General features: G+C 38.4%; 1 protein-coding gene across 1 annotated transcript in view; it reads right to left on the bottom strand.

The window, feature by feature from the left end:
• Positions 1–21739, bottom strand: part of LOC136253436 (mucolipin-3-like) — a 169558-nt gene that overhangs the window by 97584 nt on the left and 50235 nt on the right. Inside the window, exon 4 of the mRNA XM_066046109.1 lies at positions 1930–2104. Coding sequence (XP_065902181.1) covers positions 1930–2104 — 175 coding nt within the window. The remainder of the gene's footprint in view (positions 1–1929; positions 2105–21739) is intronic.

The following is a 21739-nucleotide window of genomic DNA, read 5'->3' on the forward strand; positions in this document are numbered from 1 at the left end:
ATTTTAAATAATATGTGACCAGATTTCACAAAACTGATTCAAATGTACATCAGGCAAAATCAAATCAAGGTGTCCGCAGTTCCTTTGAAACCTCATATATACAGCCTTTTTGAAATCTTGTTGAAATCTGAAAATTGTCGCAAAGTTTCGTATATGTGACCGGATCTGTGAAAACCTGACACAGTTGTGCAAGCCTAACTTTACAGTACAGTATATATAAAGCATTAAATACAGTACATTGGGTAAAATACTTGTGTATTATTGAAAAATTCCATAAATGTTTTGAACACCTCTTTCTTAGTGAAGGGAGGGACTAACAATGAAACCCTGGATATCATCTTATTCACCTGCTCAAGAAGAGGTGAAAAATCTTTGTTTCGTTGCAGTATACCCAAGGATACAGAAGTTATGAGCGTTTGTTTACGTCACATCAAAGCAAACGAGTTTTCTTCACGAATTTTGCCTTTGTGTGCAGTGAAGAAAGGTGAGTAATGGAAAACTTACATTTATTCCCCTGTTCATGGCGAATGCAATGATGAAAATTGTAGCTTCATACCTCAATTCGTTGGTAAGTAACAACCGTTTTTGTATGCACTTGTAATTCATTTTCATTTTCCCTATACTTGCTGTACAAATCGATTTTTCCGTTGTTGCTATTTTGTAGGGCTGTAACTCCTAAACTTATTGGCATATGAGGGTGAAACTTTGTCAGAGGGTACACATGGCTAAGTAGATTCTAAATATTTAATAATCAGGAATTTGAAAATGTACGATTGTGTAGGTTTTCGCAGATCCGGTCACATATTTCCTGTATTTAAGCATCATGTGTGTTTCATCCAACATCTCACAAGTGGTCCACGACTCTTGTAAATCTAGTTGTGACAGAAATGAAAATTTTCATATATTACATGTATATCCTGATACCAAGGATCACATGATTAAATTATTCAGGATATAAATATTTTGTTTGCTTTGAAATCTTGTCATAAATTGTTTGAAATCTCAATGATTTGAAATATTGTACAAGATTTTTTGTAGTTGCGACCCTCCAAATCAAATTAACACCACCAGTGGGTAGCTACACTCTTTTATCACAAATTTTGACTCTCAGCATTTATTCAAACTACTTGAGGCTGGTATTAGTAGATGTCTTTCTGGGTGGTGTGGACCAAATGTATTTTTTGTTGATTTAATGGTTTTGTTACATATCAGCCACTAAGAATCCAGCATTTCTCTGTAATCTCATGTCTGGACTTCAATCGTGATGTGCCTTCATTTTGAAGTATAATCTCCTGTTCACTCCTCCACTCCTTTGTGAACACTCATGACACTACTGTACTTTGTTCATTCAACTGCTCATATCTGGCCGAGTGTGATAAAATGGGGCTTATAGACGTAAAATACATGTATTTACGTAATAATGTGTATCTCTATTTCTGTGTAATCTATAACACTTCTGTAAGTTTCAGTAAAATCTCGATACACTTAAACATAAGTGATGAAAACTTTAACTAGTTATCATGTCCACAGAATAAGTTATAAACTTTCAAACGTTGTCAAAATTTGACGGGCTATAAGCCCCATTTTGTCAGACCGGGTCACATATTTTCTATCTTTTTTGGCAGGACACTCTACAAGCAACTAAAAGTACTGGAAGTGGTCTGAAAGGTAATAGCCTGATGCATCTCTTGTGCAAATTGCATATGCATGCTTGTCATCCTTGGAAAGTTATACCGTCTTGATTTCTTCAAAGAAAAACTTCTAATGTGCGATTTGGACCATTTCCAAAATCCAGTCACCTATATACATGTACCTATAGTTAAACCTTGATTTCAGTCAATACCTGTATTTTATACCTTGGAAATTTCAAGTTATAATTATGTACTCTTAAGTTGTAGCTAGTATGTATACATATTCTTTGCTTCTTACTGGTTAATGGTTCCTTCATTAATATAGCCAGAAATTTGATCAGTAATATCACAATCACAGTCACCTGATCCAGTAAAACAGTCATTGCTGTCATCACCTCCACAACATGCCCCACTATTTCGTATGCATGCCTCACCAGGTGGAAACACTTTAAGCACTTCAAAATCAATATCTTCTACAGTATATAAAAAAATTACAATATAAATGTAATTGTAGCTAGCTACGTATATATGTGACTAAATTTGACAATATTAGGCTTCCAAACTTATCCTATTTTTTGAGATCTCTCATCATGTTATTGATCTAGAATGTTCATGCAATTCTTCCACAGAATTATGAAAAAATTGACACTACAGCATTCAGTTATGGTCCTTCAAATTTATAAAACACGATACTGCATGTGTAGAAACCTGGGTGTGTTGTTTGTCAAATTCTGCCATTTAATTACTATCTAGCCAAGCTATAAAAAAAGGTGCAACACCCAAAATAGCCATGGTGAAAAATATGTGAAATCCAAGGTGGCAGCCAAGAAGTGGTTGTAATGGTAGGCTAATGGTAAAAATTTTAATAATGACAATTCAGGTGAATTTGGTGCCACTGATATAACTTCATTTTGTTTTTGTATATCCCAAAGCTGGCTTATGCTGGCTTTGGGGCTTTTTAAACCTATTTTTTTCATTACCGCAGGAAGAAGAAAAAGACTTAAGCAGATTTTTAATACTCCAACTATTTTTGATTTTGTCAGTCAATATACACACGGTGTGGCACCGGCTTCTTGGGCCGCACGACACATCGGCGCCGGCTTCTTGGGCCGCATCGCGTGTCAAGACACACGATGTGTCGTGCGGCCCAAGAATCCGGCGCCACACCGTGTGTATATTGACAGGAAGAAAGAAAATGTCATTTTAACACCTTTGTATCTCAGTGATACCTTATCCGATTGAAAACAAATTAGCTGCAAAGTTGCCCGCCAGCTAGGGGAGTCAACATTCCAATTTGAAGGACATCGCTCAAGCCATTTCCGAGTTATGAGCAGCCAAAATTTTGAGTTTTTTTCTTCGGTATTTTTCTTCTTCGTGTTTTCGCACACTTACAAAAACTGCTATAAAACGTAAATGCGTACTCCGAGGGAGTGTCTATTTTACGGACCGGACCGGACCGTCGGACCGGAAGTTCCTGTTTAGCAAGCTAAGTGTTTAATACGTTCAAGTCTATTTTACGTACCGGATCTAGACTAGAAATAGTTTATGTGCCAGCCCACGAGCATTTTGCCAGCTCTGTCGTGCCCGGATGATTGTAGCTTCGCATTGGTCTGGTCACTCTCGTGCTGGGTGTACGTATCTAGCTAGCTATAGTCCTGCAAAAGCCATTTTAACTACAGTAACTGTAGCTTACAGTAAATAGCAACCTCGATAGCAACTGTTCACGGGTGAAGCTTGCTCGTTCATATCAGAGACGACGGTTATCTTAGCAATCTTGCTAGCTAATGCCCTTAGCTACCTGGCAGCAGCCAACGTTTTGCTGATTATGATTATGATTATATACTGGGTCGAGACAGCATAGCTGATAATTGACCCAGGTAATTACAAACAAAAGAATACATTTAACACATACATAAAATTATTTATTGTGTGATGACAAGGTGGTTGGTAAAAATTTCTGTGGATTGCTCTTCAATAAAGTTATTAGGTAAAGTGTTCCATTCTCTTAAAGTATTCGGAAAGAAACTTTTCTGATACGATACAGTGGAACTGACTGGGATGATAAATCGATGTTGATGAAGCTGTCTAGTTGGATACTGAGTTGGTAAGAAATAAGATGGTATATAGCTGTATGGAAGGAGTAAGCTGATGAACAATTTTGTGAAATTGGCTTAACCTATTAATGTGTCTTCTCTCTTGTAGGGTTGGCCATTCAAGGAAGTTCAACATATCTGTCACACTACTGTACCAACTAAAATCAGATAGGACCCATCTTGCAGCATGTCGTTGGATTTTTTCTATGTCATATATTAAGTATTCATGATAAGGGTCCCAGACACAAGCTGCATACTCTATAACAATGGCCTTATAATGGTAATGTAGGCATTTTGCTTGACATTACTACTACATTTACTTAAGTTGCGCCGAAGAAAATTTAAGAATCTGTTTGCTTTAATGCATATAGCTTGAATATGATGCAACCATTGCATGCTTTCATGAAAAATAAGTCCCAGGTATCGATGTTGTTCTGTTACTTGAAGAGTTTCGTCATTTAAATTATAGTCATAATTAATGGGAGATGTTGATCTTGTACACCTTAATACTACACATTTGTCAATGTTCAATTGCATCTGCCACTTTTTAGTCCAGTTAAGAATGGTACTGAGGTCTCTTTGAAGGCACAGTGAATCTTCTAAGGAATCAATTATCCTATACATAACGCAATCATCAGCAAATAGCCGAACAGTTGAGGAAATATTTTCATCAATGTCATTAATGTACAGCAAAAACATGAGAGGTCCCAATACGGTTCCTTGTGGAACTCCAGACTTTACGGGTAGTTTATTTGACACATGATTTTCTAGAGTTACTTGTTGGTTTCTTTTAGTCAGCCATTGCTCTATCCATTAACAAGGTTACCAGTAATTCCATAGTGCTTTAGTTTGTTTAATAGCCGTCTATGTGGCAAAGGCTTTGCAAAAATCTAAAAAGATCAGATCTACTTGTTTCTTTTCGTCCATAGCTTAAAGAATGTCATCGGTTCTTTGACAGGAATGAGAAGGCCTGAAACTGTGTTGATGCTTATTAATGATGTTATATGTATGTACACTGTGGTATTATGCATGAATCAGACTTAGGTAATATTTAACAAGTCAAACATTTAAAAGACTTGCACACATGTCCTTTCCATCTGGTGTTACACACACATTGTGAACCATCTTGAGCTCTGCCAGAAAGTTCTTTTGTTTCATTTTGATATACCAGTATGCAATGCCGCATGGTCAGATTTCCAGTCCTCTGTGTAGAATTATACAAATCAATGTCACATGAAAATGTTACAGTATAGGTTACTGTGTAATATTACAGCAGTGTTTTATAGGCTAGCATGCTATAGCTACGTACGTAAAACACAATTGCAAGTATTATAAAAAAGGCCATAGCTATTATTTTTGACTGACCAATTTTCCTTGATCTGTATCAGAAGAAAAAGTGTTTAATCAATGCTGGATCAGTCTGCCGTTGGTTACACACTGAAACAATGTTTTGGCTCTGGCATGCAGCAATAACTAACTGTCCTTCTGAAAAATTTCTTGCTCAGACTGCTCAGCAGCTCAGTGACACCTAGCTATAGCTAGGCAACAAATAACTACAGTGGGAGTTTACTTTCGTGGATTACACTCTTATAGGCTTAAAAAATATTCCTCCCCAGAGAAGTCACACATGGCCTTGCACACTTACTTAATTAATCTTAATTATTAGTTTAATAGAATGTACAGTATGCATGTGATTGTACCTTTTGGGGATTTTCACTCCCTGGGAAAACCAGCTGAGCTGACTTTCCAGTAGCTATCTAATCTTAAATCTACATGGCTAATCTGCAATCTCTGTCCCCGAATCACCTGCACTCGCCTGCACTAAAGCTTTAAATTAACCAGTCTTACGACTTCGTGTGCGGCTAAATCTTCACTCTTGTCCACTTCGAAACAATGACACACTACATTATGCTGAGATAGCTACTGAACTCCACTAGCTCTGATGAGGCCCGAAAACCCACGAAAACATCAGCTCTCACAAGCTTTCAGCCTTTAGAACTTTGCACACGGAATTTAAAAAACACGCACGATCATGGAAATATCGATCCACGTGCACGCATGCCTTAATTATAACTCTTCAGGTCTGGTCCGTAAAATAGACCTGCTAAACACCTAGCTTGCTAAGCAGAAACTTCTGGTCCGACGGTCCGGTCCGGTCCGTAAAATAGACACCCCCTACTCCGATCATCTTGAAATTTTGTGCGCAGAAAGGGAATCTAAAGGTGAATTCTAGTGTAAAATTTGGAGCAACTCTGATGAACGGTTAAGGATTTATGACCAATTATTCGCAAACAACAAGATCAATTTGTTGTCACACCTACAGGGTTAACTGTTTCATGGAATGAGTTGAAAATCGTTTTATGTATAGATCAACTATTGTAGGAGTGCCTTGTGATGGTTTGAAAGCAATCGAAATAAAGGTCATGGAGATATGACATGAAACCGAAGGTGTGTAACAATTGCGCGATCGAGATTCGTGAATAAAAATACCAATAATTTTCACGCCTACCAGGCAAACTGCTTAGTGAGCTGAAAATTGATATGTTGCTGAAATAGTCACCGTAGAAAGTTCTTGCAGTAGTACAGAACAATCGGATTACACACCACTGAGTTATGATTCAAAAGCCAACTCCGTGTAGCAAATGCGAGATTGAGATACTCTAATAGAACAGTCACCCTAATAGAGCATTCAGCTAGTTCATGACTTATTCCATTATAGGTTTCTATTACATTGCAATTTATGCTGTAGGGAGTTCAGCAGCAACCAGTTAATATTGTAGGCAGTTCGGTTACAAGCAAGTCACCCTGTAGAGAGTTCAACTACAAATATATCGCTGTATAATTATAGCAAGTCACACTGAAGAGAGTTCAGCTACAAAGAGATCACCTTGTAGAGAGTTCAGCTAGAAGAAGTCACCTTGTAGAGAGTTTAGCTACAAAGAAACCACCATGTAGAGATATCAGCTGCAAACAAATCACTCTGTACAGAATTCAGCTACAAACAAATCGTCCTGTAGAGAGATAAGCTAGAAGAAGTCACCTTTTAGAGAGTTCAGCTGCTTAGACAATGGTATGCAACATTTTGTTTGATGTGTGGAGGTCTCTTATTTCCGAAGAAACCTGGTATTGGTATTTTGCACATCAGTAAACACCAAGCAATTGCGAGCAGATTATTACAAAGAAATTACACTTAGGTACGCTGTTATCATTGGTAGCTCAGTGGATTTATAGACCTAGAACATCGTGGTAACTAGTTAATAAAAAAAAAGTCATTAATTCAGTTTGTGGCCTTTGCCATATTAAAGCACGCTCTGTAGAATAAGACAGCCATGCTGGCACCGGCTATTCCCATTCGCTGCCATTCACATGTATCTATAATGCCTCAAACATACTTTTATCGACTTTACAAACCTTCAGTTATTCACGCTTTATGGCTTGCGCAACCTCATATCTTTTGCTTGCTGAAATACCCTCGGTGTTTACTATGGGAACTCTATACTAACACACTGCTTCTACGCCATTGTCTAAAACACTTAGACACTCACAATAGGCATCTTCGAGGATTTAAAAACATCAATGACATCAATAATTACCTTGGCTGCGCCTTGATAATTATTGACTTCACCTCAGGTTTTAAATCCTCAAAGACACCTATTGGAAGTGTCTAACTATCACAAAGAAACCATCACGAGAGAGATCAGCTGCAAACAAATCACCCAGTAGAAAGTTCAGCTACAAATAGATCACCCTGTAGAGAGTTCAGCTAGAAACAAATCATCCTGTAGAGAGATCAGCTACAAGGATCACCTTGTAGAGAGTTCAGCTACAAACAAATCACCCTGCAGATAGTTCAGCTACAAACAAGTCACCCTGTAGAGAGATCAGCTAGAATAGTTACCTTGTAGAGAGTTCAGCTACAAAGAAACCACCATAAACAAATCACCTGTAGAGAGTTCAGCTAGAAACAAGTCACACTGTAGAGAGATCAGCTAGAAATAAGTCACCTGCAGAGAGATCACCTACAAAGAAACCATCCTGTAGAGAGTTCAGCTACAAACCAGTTACCCTATAGAGAGATCAGCTAGAAACAAATCATCGTGTAGAGAGTTCAACTACAAACAAATCAGCCTGTAGAGAGTTCGATTACAAACAGATAACCCTATAGAGAGTTCAGCTAGAATAAGTTACCTTGTAGAGAGTTCAGCTACAAGGACAAATCATTCTGTAGAGAGATCAGCTAGAAGGATCACCTTGTAGAGAGTTCAGCTACAAACAAATCACCCTGCAGATAGTTCAGGTACAAACAAATCACTCTGTAGTGAGATCAGCTAGAAGAGGTCACCTTGTAGAGAGCTCAGCTACAAAGAAACCATTCTGTAGAGAGTTCAGCTACAAGCAGGTTACCCTATAGATCAGCTAGAAACAAATCATCTTGTAGAGAGTTCAGCTACAAACAAATCACCCTATAAGGAGTTCAATTACAAACAGATAACCTTATATAGAGTTCAGCTGGAAACAAGTCACCCTGTAGAAAAATCAGCTAGAAACAATTCATCCTGTGGAGAGATCAGCTAGAAGAAATTACCTTGTAAAGAGTTCAGCTACAAAAAAACCATCATGTAGAGAGTTCAGCTGCAAGCAAATCACCATGTTGAGAGTTCAGCTACGAAAAGATCACCCTGTAGAGAGATCAACTAGAAGAGATCACCTTGCAGAGAGTTCAGCTACAAAGAAACCACCATGTAAAGAGTACAGCTGCAAACAACTCACCTGCAGAGAGTTCAGCTAGAAACAAATCATTCCATAGAGAGATCAGCTAGAAGGATCACCTTGTAGAGAGTTCAGCTACAAAGAAACTTCCACAAACAAATGACCTGTAGAGAGTTCAGCTGGAAACAAGTCACCCTGTAGAGAGATCAGCTAGAAACAAGTCACCCTGTAGAGAGATCAGCTACAAACAAGTTATCCTATAGAGAGATCAGCTAGAAACAAATCATCTGTAGAGAGTTCAGCTGCAAACAAGGCACCCTATAGAGAATTCAGCTACAAACAAATCGCCCTGTAGAAAGATCAGCTAGAAGAAGTTACCTTGTAGAGAGTTCAGCTACAAAGAAACCATCATATAGAGAGTTCAGCTGCAAACAAATTACCCGTAGAGAGATCAGCTAGAAGAAGTTACCTTGTAGAGAGTTCAGCTAGAAGAAGTTACCTTGTAGAGAGTTCAGCTAAAAGAAACCACCATGTAGAGATTTCAGCTGCAAACAAATCTGTATAAACAAGTTACCCTGTAGAGAGATTGGCTAGAAACAAACCACCTGCAGAGAGTTCAGCTAGAAACAAATCACCCTGTAGAGAGATCAGCTAGAAACAAACCACCTGTAGAGAGTTCGTCTACAAGCAAATCACCCTTTAGAGAGTTCAGCTACATTTCAAGTCACTTAGTAGAGAGATCAGCTGCAACAAGTCACTTAGTAGAGAGATCAGCTGCAAACAAGTTATCCGTAGGGAATAATTGACATGTAATAAATATATGTATTATATGTATATGTGACCGGATTTGCGAAAAGGTACCTTTTCCACACACAAAATTTGACCCATTTTTTGGACTTCAAAGCTTCATAACTTTTTGATCATTGCATATAATTGCTTGAAATTTTCAATGAATGTAGCCACAGTACCTGGCTACATTTTGATACTAAGGGCAAGTTAATTGGTATAAGGAGTCAAGTGTTACATTATTTTGTTTGTTGGTATGTCAAATGTGTGGAAAAGGTACCTTTTCGCAAATCCGGTCACATATGTATATATATATATATATAATTTGTACATATACTGATAAAATTAGAATTAGTTAAAATATTTAAAATCTTCTTCGTCTTTTTCTTCTTCCTGTGGTAAAGAAAAAAGATAGGTTAAAAAAGCCTCAAAGCCGGCCTATGTGAAATCTAATCCAAAGCAGCCAAGCTGTAAAAAAAGAGTGCGGCCCTTAAAAAGGCTATGGTGAAAAAAGATGTGAAATCCAAGGTGGCGGCCAAGAAATGGCTGTGATGGTAGGTTAATGGTAAAATTTTAATACCGACAATTCAGGTGAATTTGCACATTTTGAATTAGATATTTATTGCGTGCCAATCATTCCCTACAGGATTCCTTGTTTGCAGCTGATCTCTCTACTGGATGACTTGATATGTAGCTGTACTCTCTATAGGATTCACTCTACATGGTGACTTGTTTCTGTGATGTATTGTTGTATGATGTTATATGATGTAATTGTTATTGCAATTGATGTGTTGTAAATTCTGCTGCCATGGCATTATTGTAGAGTGTAATTTGCTGTTAGTTCAGTGTACGTTGCTGTGATTTATCTTGTTGTGATTAAGATTATTAATCTATCTTGTGTGACTTAAATGAGCTCCCCCGAACGTGACATACTGGGGTATCACTCTTTTCACCCTATTTCATAACCCTACAGAACTTAGACAAAAAAGGTGAACTAAAAAGGCAAAAAAAATACAGTCTTGAACAGGGATCGAACCCAGGATCCCAGTATGATGGTCCAGTGTGCTACCAATTATGCTACCGCTGCTAGCTCCCTTGATTCCCTCCTTTTGTATCTTATAAATGTGACTAATGAAATAAGCTGTATATAGTAAGAAGAACCTAACCCTAAAGGTGAAGAAGAAACCAAAGCTGAACTCTAATTCTAACCCTAACCCTAATGCTAACACTACTAGATGGTTCCCCTAAATTCTACTACTCGTGGCAACTACTGGACGCTTCCCCTAAAGTCTACTACTCGCGGCAACTACTGGACGCATTCCCTAAAGTTGACTACTCGCGGCAACTACTAGATGCGTGCCCTAAAGTCGAAGAGAGAGAGCAACAACTACAGTAGGAAGTCTGGATGCTTTTGAGCTTAATATTACGTAAGGGTTATGAAAGGTGGTGAAAAGAGTAAAACCCTGACATACTGGCGACGAGGATGACTACTACTACGATTGGGAAAATGCAAGAACTTGACCCGACAAGTGATTGGATTTCCACGGGCCTAGAGAGAGCAGAAATTTTCTTTCAAGCTAACAAGATAGCAGAGAACAAAAGGGTCACAGTGTTGTTGTCAATAATTGGAGGAAAGACTTATTCACTACTGAGCGACCTCCTGGCACCAGAAAAGCCAGCCTCCAAATCATTTGCTGTACTGTCAGAAACTCTGAAGAAGCACTACGAACCGAAGCCAGTGATTATTGCAGAGAGGTTTCAGTTTCATCGCAGAAACCAGACTGCTAACAAGTCAGTAGCTGAGTACGAAGCCGAATTGCGTCGTTTAGCAACTCATTGTGCTTTTGGACATTATCTTGAAGAAGCCATCTGCGACCGTATCGTCTGTGGCCTTCGCAACGAAGTATCCAGAAGCGTCTTTTAGCTGAAGCTGAACTGACGTTGACCAAGATGCTGGATATAGCTAAAGGCATGGAGGCAGCCGACCGTAACGCCCAGAAGTTGAAAGGAGCAGAAAGTAACTCATTTCGAGTCGGTGAAGTTTCAGCTGCGACCAACCCTTGTTATCGTTGTGGGAGCGATCGTCACAAACCAAAGGACTGTCGTTTTAAAGAAGTAGAATGTCGAAATTGTAAGAAGATTGGCCATCTAGCCAAAATGTGCCGTAGTAGAGGTGCAGGGACATCTCACACAGCAACAGGCAAATCTGCCACTAAGAATTTTGATGGAAAATTTTTTCCTAAGAGGACCAAGGAAAAATAACTGGGTATCAACAGCAGACACAGATACTGTGGAGACAGAAACTTTTCCAGAATCAGCCATTCTGACAGTTGGTGACCACAACAATAAGCCCATTACAGTTCAGATGGAGCTCAATGTACAGCAAGTCCTGATGGAAGTGGATACAGGAGCAGCAGTCTCTCTAATGTCAGTGATCACCCAAAAGCAGTTGTTTCCCAAAGTGAAATTGATGAAGTCCAGAACACAACTACAGACTTACACAGCAGAGTCATTGGCAGTGTTGGGCACCATACAAGTGAAGGTGAGATATGGTAGCTATGTGGGAATACATACACTCTATGTTGTGAATGGGCAGGGCCAACACTTTTGGGGCGTGATTGGTTAATGAAAATTAGGCTGGACTGGCATAATTTAGGTGTAGCTACTGTACACAGTAAACAACCTCCTCTGAAAGCTGTCATAGAGAAATTATGGTGATGTATTTACCAATGAGTTGGGCACTCTCAAGGGGTTCAAGGCTAAACTGACTGTGAAGCCAGACACAAAGCCTCAGTTTTGTATACCCAGACAGGTACCCTATGCACTGAGAGATGCAGTTGATCAACAATTGAAACATTTAGAAGATACTGGAGTCATAGAGAGTGTACCTTACAGTGAGTGAGCAACACCTTTAGTAGCTGTGCCAAAGAGAGATGGTGGAGTCAGACTATGTGGCGACTACAAGAAAACTTTGAATCCTTACTTAGAGATTGATCAGTACCCTTTGCCACGTCCTGAGGATCTAATGACTTGCCTAACAGGTGGATGTAAATTTACTAAACTTGACCTATCGGCAGCATACCAACAAATGCTATTGGACCCAGAATCTTGTCTTTACGTGTCCATCAACACACAAAGAGGCTTGTACAGATATCTACGTCTACCATTTGGGGGTATCCTCAGCCCCCGCAGTTTTTCAGAAAGCGATGGACACCATCCTTCAGGGGCTCTCCCATGTTATCTGTTACCTCGATGACATACTGGTGACGGGCTCATCTGAAGAAGAACACCTTAGAAACCTATCTGAAGTGCTCGCCAGATTATCCAAACATGATCTAAGACCGAAGCGAGAGAAATGTAGTTTTATGCAGGACAGTGTTGAGTACTTGGGGCACCGAATTGATGCAGAAGGTGTACACACATCAGCCAGTAAAGTAGAAGCAATTGTCAAAGCTCCAGCTCCTAAGAACATTACTGAACTGCGTTCCTTCATAGGAATGGTGAATTACTATGAAAAGTTTATTCAGAATGTGGCTTCAAAACTTCACCCACTACATGCCTTGCTTAAGAATGGAGTGAAATGGAACTGGTCAGATGAATGTTCACAAGTTTTTACACAGATCAAGAAGTGTCTTAGTGAGGCCCCAGTCTTGGTTCATTATGATCCAAAGCTGCCTGTCAGATTGGCTGGTGATGCGTCAAATTATGGAATCGGCGCTGTGTTAACTCATGTTGATCATGATGGCCAAGAGCATCCTATTGCCTTTACTTCTCGCAGTTTGTCTGCTAGTGAAAAAACTATTCACAAGTTGAGAAAGAAGCTCTGTCATTGATTCATGGGATCTGCAAGTTTCGTAATTACATTTACGGTCGTCAGTTTACATTAGTTACAGATCACCGTCCTTTAACTGCTTTGTTTGGTCCCAAAAATGGAGTTCCTGCATTAGCAGCAGGCAGATTACAGCGTTGGGCACTTTATTTATCATCTTACAATTATACAATTGAATTCAGACCTACCAAGGCTCATGCCAACACAGATGGTCTTTCTAGACTGCCACTACCTGCTAACACTGATGGTGAGTGCTTGTCTGAAGTATCTTTGTATAATGTGTCTCAGATTAATACTGTGTCAGTATCTGTTGTTGATTTGTGTAAAGCAACCCGATCTGATCCCTTGTTAAGCAAAGTGTATTACTACCTGCAAAGAGGTTGGCCTAAAACATGTCCAGACTCTCTTAAGCCATTTTGGTCCCGCAGAACAGAACTATCAATTGAAGAGGGATGTATCCTATGGGGTATTAGAGTTCTTGTTCCCAAGAAATTACAGTCTAGAGTTTTAGAGATGTTCCATGAGGGTCACATGGGTGTAGTCAGAGTGAAGCAAGTAGCCCAGAGTCATGTCTGGTGGCCCTGTATTGATAAAGATATAGAACAGTTGGTTAAGGGTTGTAAAAGTTGTCAATAAGATCAAAGAGCCCCAGTTGCAGCTCCACTACATCCATGGCTTTGGCCATCTAAGCCTTGGACCAGAGTACATTTAGACTTTGCTGGACCTTTCATGAATAAAACTTTTCTGATAGCTGTTGATGCTTTTTCTAAGTGGCCAGAAATTATAGACATGTCCTCCACCACTGCCACTAACACAATTAAGGTGCTTAGAGAAATATTTTCAAGACATGGACTCCCTGAACAAATCGTAAGTGACAATGGTCCACAGTTTATTTCTGCTGAATTTTCTGAGTTTTGTAAAGTGAATGGCATCAAACATTTTCGAGTGGCACCTTATCATCCAGCATCAAACGGCCTAGCCGAACGTATGGTACAAACTTTGAAACAATCTATGCGCAGAAGTAACAATGATGGCATTCCTTTTCCTCAAAGACTTGTAAATTTTCTATTGATGTATAGAACACACCCACATTGTACAACGAACATTGCTCCTTGTGAACTACTGATGGGTCGTGCACTACGAACACGGTTAGATGTGTTGCGACCGAATCTTGAGTCGAAAGTGTGTTTAGAACAAACTAAACAGAAGCAAAGTCATGATCAACACAGTAAACTTCGCAATTTCAAACCAGATGACACTGTCTGGATCAGAGATTTTCATGGTACTGACAAGTGGAGGTCAGGAATAGTTATCGAATGTCTTGGCCCTGTTTCATACATGGTTGAAGTACAAGATGGTTCAGTACATAAGCGTCATGTTGATCACATTCATGACCGAGTGGATAATTCAAGTGTTCCTACCAGTTTGTCAACCACTCAATCTTCCGAAGAGTCTCCTTTAGTTACATTTCCAGTGGAACACTCTGACTCATCTCAGCAGTCACCACCTACTGCTAGTACACAGAACAGTACAAGCTCATCAGTAGTAACTCGTTCAAACACTGCCGTTAGACGAAACCCTGCAAGAGACAGGAAACCTCCCAAACGCTTTCAGAATTGAGGTGGGGGAGATGTGATGTATTGTTGTATGATGTTATATGATGTAATTGTTATTGCAATTGATGTGTTGTAAGTTCTGCTGCCATGGCATTATTGTAGAGTGTAATTTGCTGTTAGTTGTACATTGCTGTGATTTATCTTGTTGTGATTAAGATTATTAATCTATCTTGTGTGACTTAAATGAGCTCCCCCGAACATGACAGTTTCTAGCTAAACTTTTACAGGGTTATTTGTTTGCAATTAAACTCTCTACAGGGTGATTTCTTTGTGGCTAAAGTCTCTATACAGTGAGTGATTTGTTTGTAACTGAACTCTCTACAAGGTGATTTGTTTGTAGCTAAACTCTCTACAAGGTGATTTGTTAAACCAGGTGTGCACCCACAGCCAGCCAGCTGTGGGTGTGCGCCTAGTTTACTGAAATTGTTTTCGTAAAAGCACGTGTGTGTGTGTGTGTGTGTGTGTGTGTGTGTGTGTGTGTGTGTGTGTGTGTGTGCACCTATCTACCTATCTATGTTTGTCCGTATGCTCCCACATGAGCAAAATCGTTATAGTAATGGTAAAAGCAGCTTTTATGTAAGAAGTAAAGCGAAATGAAGTCTGTATTAACCTACATTTTTCTTTTTACCGCTTGGATCCCTACTTAATTTTTAAATTTATAATGTTTAATACTTACGCAAAGGTAAACTTTGCTCTGAGGTGGTTTCTTTTTGGTGGTCTGAAATACGGGTGTGGCGACTCTCCTCAGACTTTGTGAATTACCTTACCTTCAGGTTTTACATGAACGAAAATGAAGAGCAGCTTTGAGGCTTTGTCAAGAGAATATGTGGGAAAAACACGATAGTCAAACTATAAAAAAGTTTAGAAGATACTTCTGTGCATAATATGTTGTTAAGAATGGTTTGTTTAACAAGCGCTTCCTTAGCAGTGCATAGCAATGTAATTGAGAATTACAAAAATTTCTGGAATTATGAGATCCAAGAATTACAATAAAATAATAGTATTATGTATTATTGCACAACTTAATAAAATAGTAATACATAGCAGGGGCGGATCCAGGAGCTGGCAAGGGGAGGGGCACAAACAAGCTAAGTTGTGGAGAGCCAGATTCTCTTGTTAGTTGCTGCATTTTTGAAACAGCAAATAATCACCTCTTAGCAGTATCTAAGTCTGTTGATTTTTTTCATTTTGGCCTTTGCAGATGGTTGTGAAGTCTTAAAAGCTGTTTAAAAGGCTCTGAATGTGTTAACCAACCTCAACACGATAATTAATTTTAGACTATTAGAGGCACTTAATTAGTACGCACGAAGGTGCTGGATGACGAGTTCACAGCTAGTTTGACTATGGTTTACTTTGGTTTCAGGTGAATTTGTAATAAATGCTAGTAAAATGTGCATATTTTCACGGGTTTTATAAACTGATCTTGACCTGACATAAAGTTTAGTATTTTAATCAGACTCAGAAGTATGGCTGGCTCCTCCACAAGGTGAGGGGAGGGAGGGGGGGGGGAATTTGCTCCAAATGCCCCATCCTGGATCCGCCATTGCATAGTTGGTTAATTCCAGATGAGTTAGCTAGCTGCATGGCGCCTGGTTTTTAGAAATAGCACAACATCAGTTTGTTTCTAGCTGATCTCTCTACAGGGTGACAAGTTTGTAGCTGAACTCTCTACAGGGTGATTTGCTTGTAGCTGAACTCAGGGCATATTGAAGGGGGTTTTGAAGGGTTTCAGGGCACCCCTTTGGATTTTACACACCACTTGAAACATTAAGAAATTGAAACTTCAGGTTTACAGAATCTGTAATCTATCATAGAAAATAAGATACATTTTAAACTTTTATCTTAGTTAAATAATAGTTTTTAACATGATAGCAACACTTATAGCATTGTTCTGAATTATGATTTTGGTGATAAGATTGAGATACTCTAATAAAGCAGTCAGACAATATAACTACTCTAATATAACAGTCACTTAGCTGTAGTGGAAACCCCTTTTTAAAATTCCTGTGTACACCCCTGGAACTCCCTTGTTTGTAGTTGAACTCTCTACATGATGGTTTCTTTGTAGCTTGTTTCTAGCCGATCAATCTCTACAGGATGGTTTCTTTGTTGCTGAACTCTCTACAAGGCAACTTGTTTCTAGCTGATTTCTCTACAGGATGATTTGTTTGTACCTGAACTCTCTACAGGGTGATTTGTGAACAGTTTTTCAAAAATGGGTCTTCCACATATCCAATTCTATGAACTTCGAAGACCATAACCTAGAGTTCAAGAAACACAATGACCTGAAAATTTCTACAACCACTAAGCTGTGTTGGTACTTACTACCAACCAAGCTTTAAACCAATAGCCATTTCCAATCTGAAGTTATGGGTTGTCAAAGTTGGTAAATTGGATGTGTGTGGAAGACCCCTTTATGCGAATCCGGTCACATTTGTTTGTAGCTGAACTCTCTACAGGGTGACTTGTTTCTAGCTGATCTCTCTACTAGCTGACTTGTTTAAGCTGAACTCTTTCTAGGGTGATCTATTCAGAGCTGAACTCTCTACAGGGTGATTTGTTTCTAGCCAATCTCTCTGTTTGTGGCTGAACTCTCTATAGGGTGGTTTTTTGTAGCTGAATTCTCTACAAAGTGACTTCTTCTAACTGATCTCTCTACAGCATGACTTGTTTCTACTTGAACTCTCTACAGGGTGATCTGTTCATAGCTGAATTCTCTACAGGGAGACCTATTGTAGCTGAGCTCTCTACAGGGTGACTTGTTTCTAGTTGATCTCTTTATAGGGTGACTTGTTCTAGCTGAACTCTGTACAGTATGATTTTTTTTGCAGCTGAACTCTCTATAGGGTGGTTTATTTGTAGCTGAATTCTCTACAAGTTGACTTCTTAGTGCTGATCTCTGTAACTTGTTTCTAGCTGATCTCTCTACAGGTTGAATTGGTTGTAGCTGAACTCTCAACAGGGTGATTTGTTTGCAATTGAACTCTCTACAAAGTGATTTGTTTGTAGCTGAAACTCTCCACAGGGTGACTTGTTTAATAACTTTACGGTGAAAACACCTGGCAACAAACATCAATAGCCAGAAAGTACATTACATACCATAACTACACTTCACATACTTACTTAACTACTAAAATTATATACATTAGTTACAAGTGATGCAAGATTGCAGGTCTCAGGACTTAAGTGCTTTTATTTACATACATACATACATACATACATTCATACATACACACACACACACACACATACATACATACATACATACATACATACATACATACATACATACATACATACATACTTACATACATACATACATACATTAGTTAAAAGAGATGCAAGTTAGACGTGGGAGGCTTGTATTAGTGAAACCTCGAGCAGGGACAAAGGTAATGTAGTGAACAGCTTACTCTATAGTCAAAATTTGTTAAAAAGTGGTTCCACAAATACTGTTTAAGTTTGTATTTTATCACAAGAAATCACAAGTTCAGATCAAGCACAGACATAGAGTTCTAAATCAATGGTAATCTGTGAAAGTATAGGAGTGGCGAGACACGTTTAAGTAGCGAGGATGAAATAGTTTGTTACTGGTACTGGATTTAGTGTTGGCAGAGCTAAATTTGACATGACTAGTAATATTAAACTGGTTGGTTGGAGTCTTGGTGGTTCGACTGCAAAAGTATGTCCCGAAGTTCTAACAAGTACATCAATTGGAAAAGCTTCAATTTAGCCAGTCAATACTTGTAACTGCTAGAACAATCATTGAGTATGTACTTAGTGGCACAACACTGAATTTGTTCACGGTTCAGTATATCTTTCATCAAATGTGGGCACCACAACTGAGTGCAATAAAGAAGTTGTGACCTTACCAATGAAATATACAAATGTATGGCATATTACCCCTAATACTTTGTACGCTGAATTATAGTGCTTATCCCAACTGACAATACAAGTTCAAGACCTTTATGAAAATATAGGTGAGGTATAATGGTGTAGGTTGTGTTAAAGACACACTTGAATGATAGATGTACAATTTCCTCAGATTGAAGTCCAAGTGTGAGTCATTAGATCAAGTAAACAAAGTAGTGATGTCCTCCTGGAGAGAAATGTGGCCTGGGAGAGAAGAAATAATATTATGAGCAAAGCATTTTGTGTCATCAGCAAATTTAAAAAGTTTACTTATATGAATGATGACATATTGTTGACGTAAACCAGGAATCACAAGGGGCCAAGAATACTGTCCTGTGGTACACCTGAAACAACAGGCAGTAAATCAGAGAGACAGTTGTTGGTTGAAATACTTTAGCAGCAGATCAACAAGTAGTTCTTAAACCAAGTCCATAGCACACCAGTTAAGCCAATTAACCACTACTTAGTCAACATAATACCATGGGACACAATATTGAATGGTTTGTTGATGTCAAGGTAGATTACATCGGTTTGAAGAGGGCTGTTTATGATATAATCAGTAAAACTAACATCTGTTGTAATGCAGGACAATTTTGGGTAAAGCCAAACTGTGATGGGCTAAGGGATATTTAGCTGAATTTTCTACAGGGTGACCTGATCTGTTAGTAGCTGAACTCTCTACAAAGTGATTTGTTTGCAGCTAAACTCTGTGGTTTTTTTATATAGTTGAACTCTCTACAAGGTGACTTCTTCTAGCTGAACTCTCTACAGTGTGATTTGTTTGTAGCTAAACTCTCTGCAGGGTGATTTGTTTGTAGCTGAGCTCTCTACAAGGTGACGTCTTCTAGCTGAGCTCTCTCTTGTTTCTAGCTGATCTTTCTACAGAGTAATTTGTTTGTATAGCTGAACTCTTTACAGGGTGGTTTTTGGTTGCTGAACTGTCTACATGATGACTTGTTTGTAGCAGAATTCTCTACTCGTAGATGAACATTACATAATGTGACTTGTTTGTAGCTGAACTTTCTACAGAGTTACTTGTTTGCAGCTGATCTCTATAGGGTAATTTGTTTGTTTCTACAGGGTAATTTCTTTGTAGCTGAACGCTCTCCACAGTAATTTGTTTGTAGCTGAATTCTCAGAAGAGTGACTTGTTTGTAACTGAACTCTCTACAGAGTGCATGATTTTTTTATAGCTGAACTCTCTTCAGTGTGACTTATAATGTTCTGAATCTCTACAGCGATATATTTGTGGCTGAACTCTCTAGTCTCTACAGGGTGACTTGTCTGTAGCTGAACTGTCTAAAAGATTAACTGTTTGCAGCCGAACTCCTACAGAATAATTTGCAATGTAATAGAATTCTGTAATGGAGTTAGTCATAAACTAGCTGAATGTTCTATTAGGGTGACTGTTTTATTAGAATATTTTGATCTCGCATTTGCTACACAAAGTTAGTCCTGGGCAATGCTGAAAATAATGCTATCAAATGTATTGACAAGCATATATTCACGATATAATTAAACAGTGAGTATAATTAAATTTGTCAAGCAGTGAGACTAGTAACATTACATAACACCAAGAGTTAATACTATTATTAACTCTTGATAACACATTATTGCATATTATATCATAGAATGAGAAATGGTGTCAGACTGCCAGACAACAGCTGGAATTTGACCATAATCGAATTGCCTTTACTTGTAGGTATATATATATATATATATATATATATATATATAGTAAGTGCAAGAAACACAACCACTAGTAGGATGTAATTAGGCAATATAGGCGATTATATTGTCTAAACGATATTATTGTGGTTTTATAATTTACCTCGATACGATATATTGTGTAGTTCAATATCGTGATATTGCCAAAATATATTGAAATATTTCCCAGCTCTACATGGAGTTGGCTTTTGAATCATAACTCAGTAGTAGGCTTGCATCGATTATGCCGGCATAATTTTTGGCATAATAGGGGATGAAAAGCATAATGCTGACATAATGGAGCATAATAAAAGCATAATGGGCAAATTTCCGCATTATAAGTATAACTTCTGCTATAACAGTCACAAATCAATGGATAACCTGCTTTGGATGGTGAAATGATTCATAACAATGCGTAGAAAAATGCACTACAGTCTTACTACAAGTGTACGCTTGACGGAAAGAGTGCTTTTCATTGTGGGTTTGAGTTTTATGGGACACATGCAGTCATGTGCCAACTACTACCAAGGAATGGCAAAGCAGTTTAGCTGAGCTTCAGTCATTGAATTTGGTATTACATAATGTGTCTCATTGTTTGATTTTGAATAAAATGTGATATGATTGTGATTATGGAAGCTCGATTGGAAGATATTACAATAGAAGCTCTGATGATAATAAAGTTAGTGTTGAGTCAGTATAGCTAGTGAATGTCTGGACATCGAAATTAGTGAAGTCTGTGCAGGTCTGCAGTGAGACTGGGGTTAATATCATACCAGGAAATATTTCAAAAAGATCGAGACTCTCTAATACAACAGTCAAACACTCTAATAGAACAGTTATCGTATGCAACAAAGAGAATGAGAACCATTATAAAGTGTTTATATAACCCCAGAAGGCTAATATGTACTCAGCATGGTGCTACATACATATCAGTTACTGTCCTTTGAATTGCTACAACTCAGAAGATCAATCAGAAACCACGCATAATATTTTATACATAATTATTTGCATATACAAAACTACAAAGACATATACCAGACAATAAAATGTCTATAGCTTCTGAAGGACTATAGATATGCCCCCAGACTCCTTGCTCTAATATGCCTACTAACTATGGAGCACATCCCAATTTCAAGTTATTGCTATTATTTGTATGTTGCAGTTGAAGTGACACTTTTCACATTTTATCACATGAAGAACTTCTCTGCGCAAAGAAAAAAACACAAAAGCATAATACATTTCTGAAAAGCATAAAAACAAGCATAATGGGTAGAACATTGGGGAAATGCCAAAAAGCATAATAGGCTAATTTTGAGCATAATAGACTCAAGCTTACTCAGTAGTTTGTAAACTGATTCTTCTGTACTACTGCAAGGACTTTCTATGGTGAGTATTCCAGCTACATACCGATTTTTAGCTCACTGCTTTAAGCAGTTTGCCTGGTAGGCATGAAAA

Source organism: Dysidea avara, chromosome 4 (genome assembly GCF_963678975.1).
Source record: "Dysidea avara chromosome 4, odDysAvar1.4, whole genome shotgun sequence".
Classification (NCBI taxonomy): Eukaryota; Metazoa; Porifera; class Demospongiae; order Dictyoceratida; family Dysideidae; genus Dysidea; species Dysidea avara.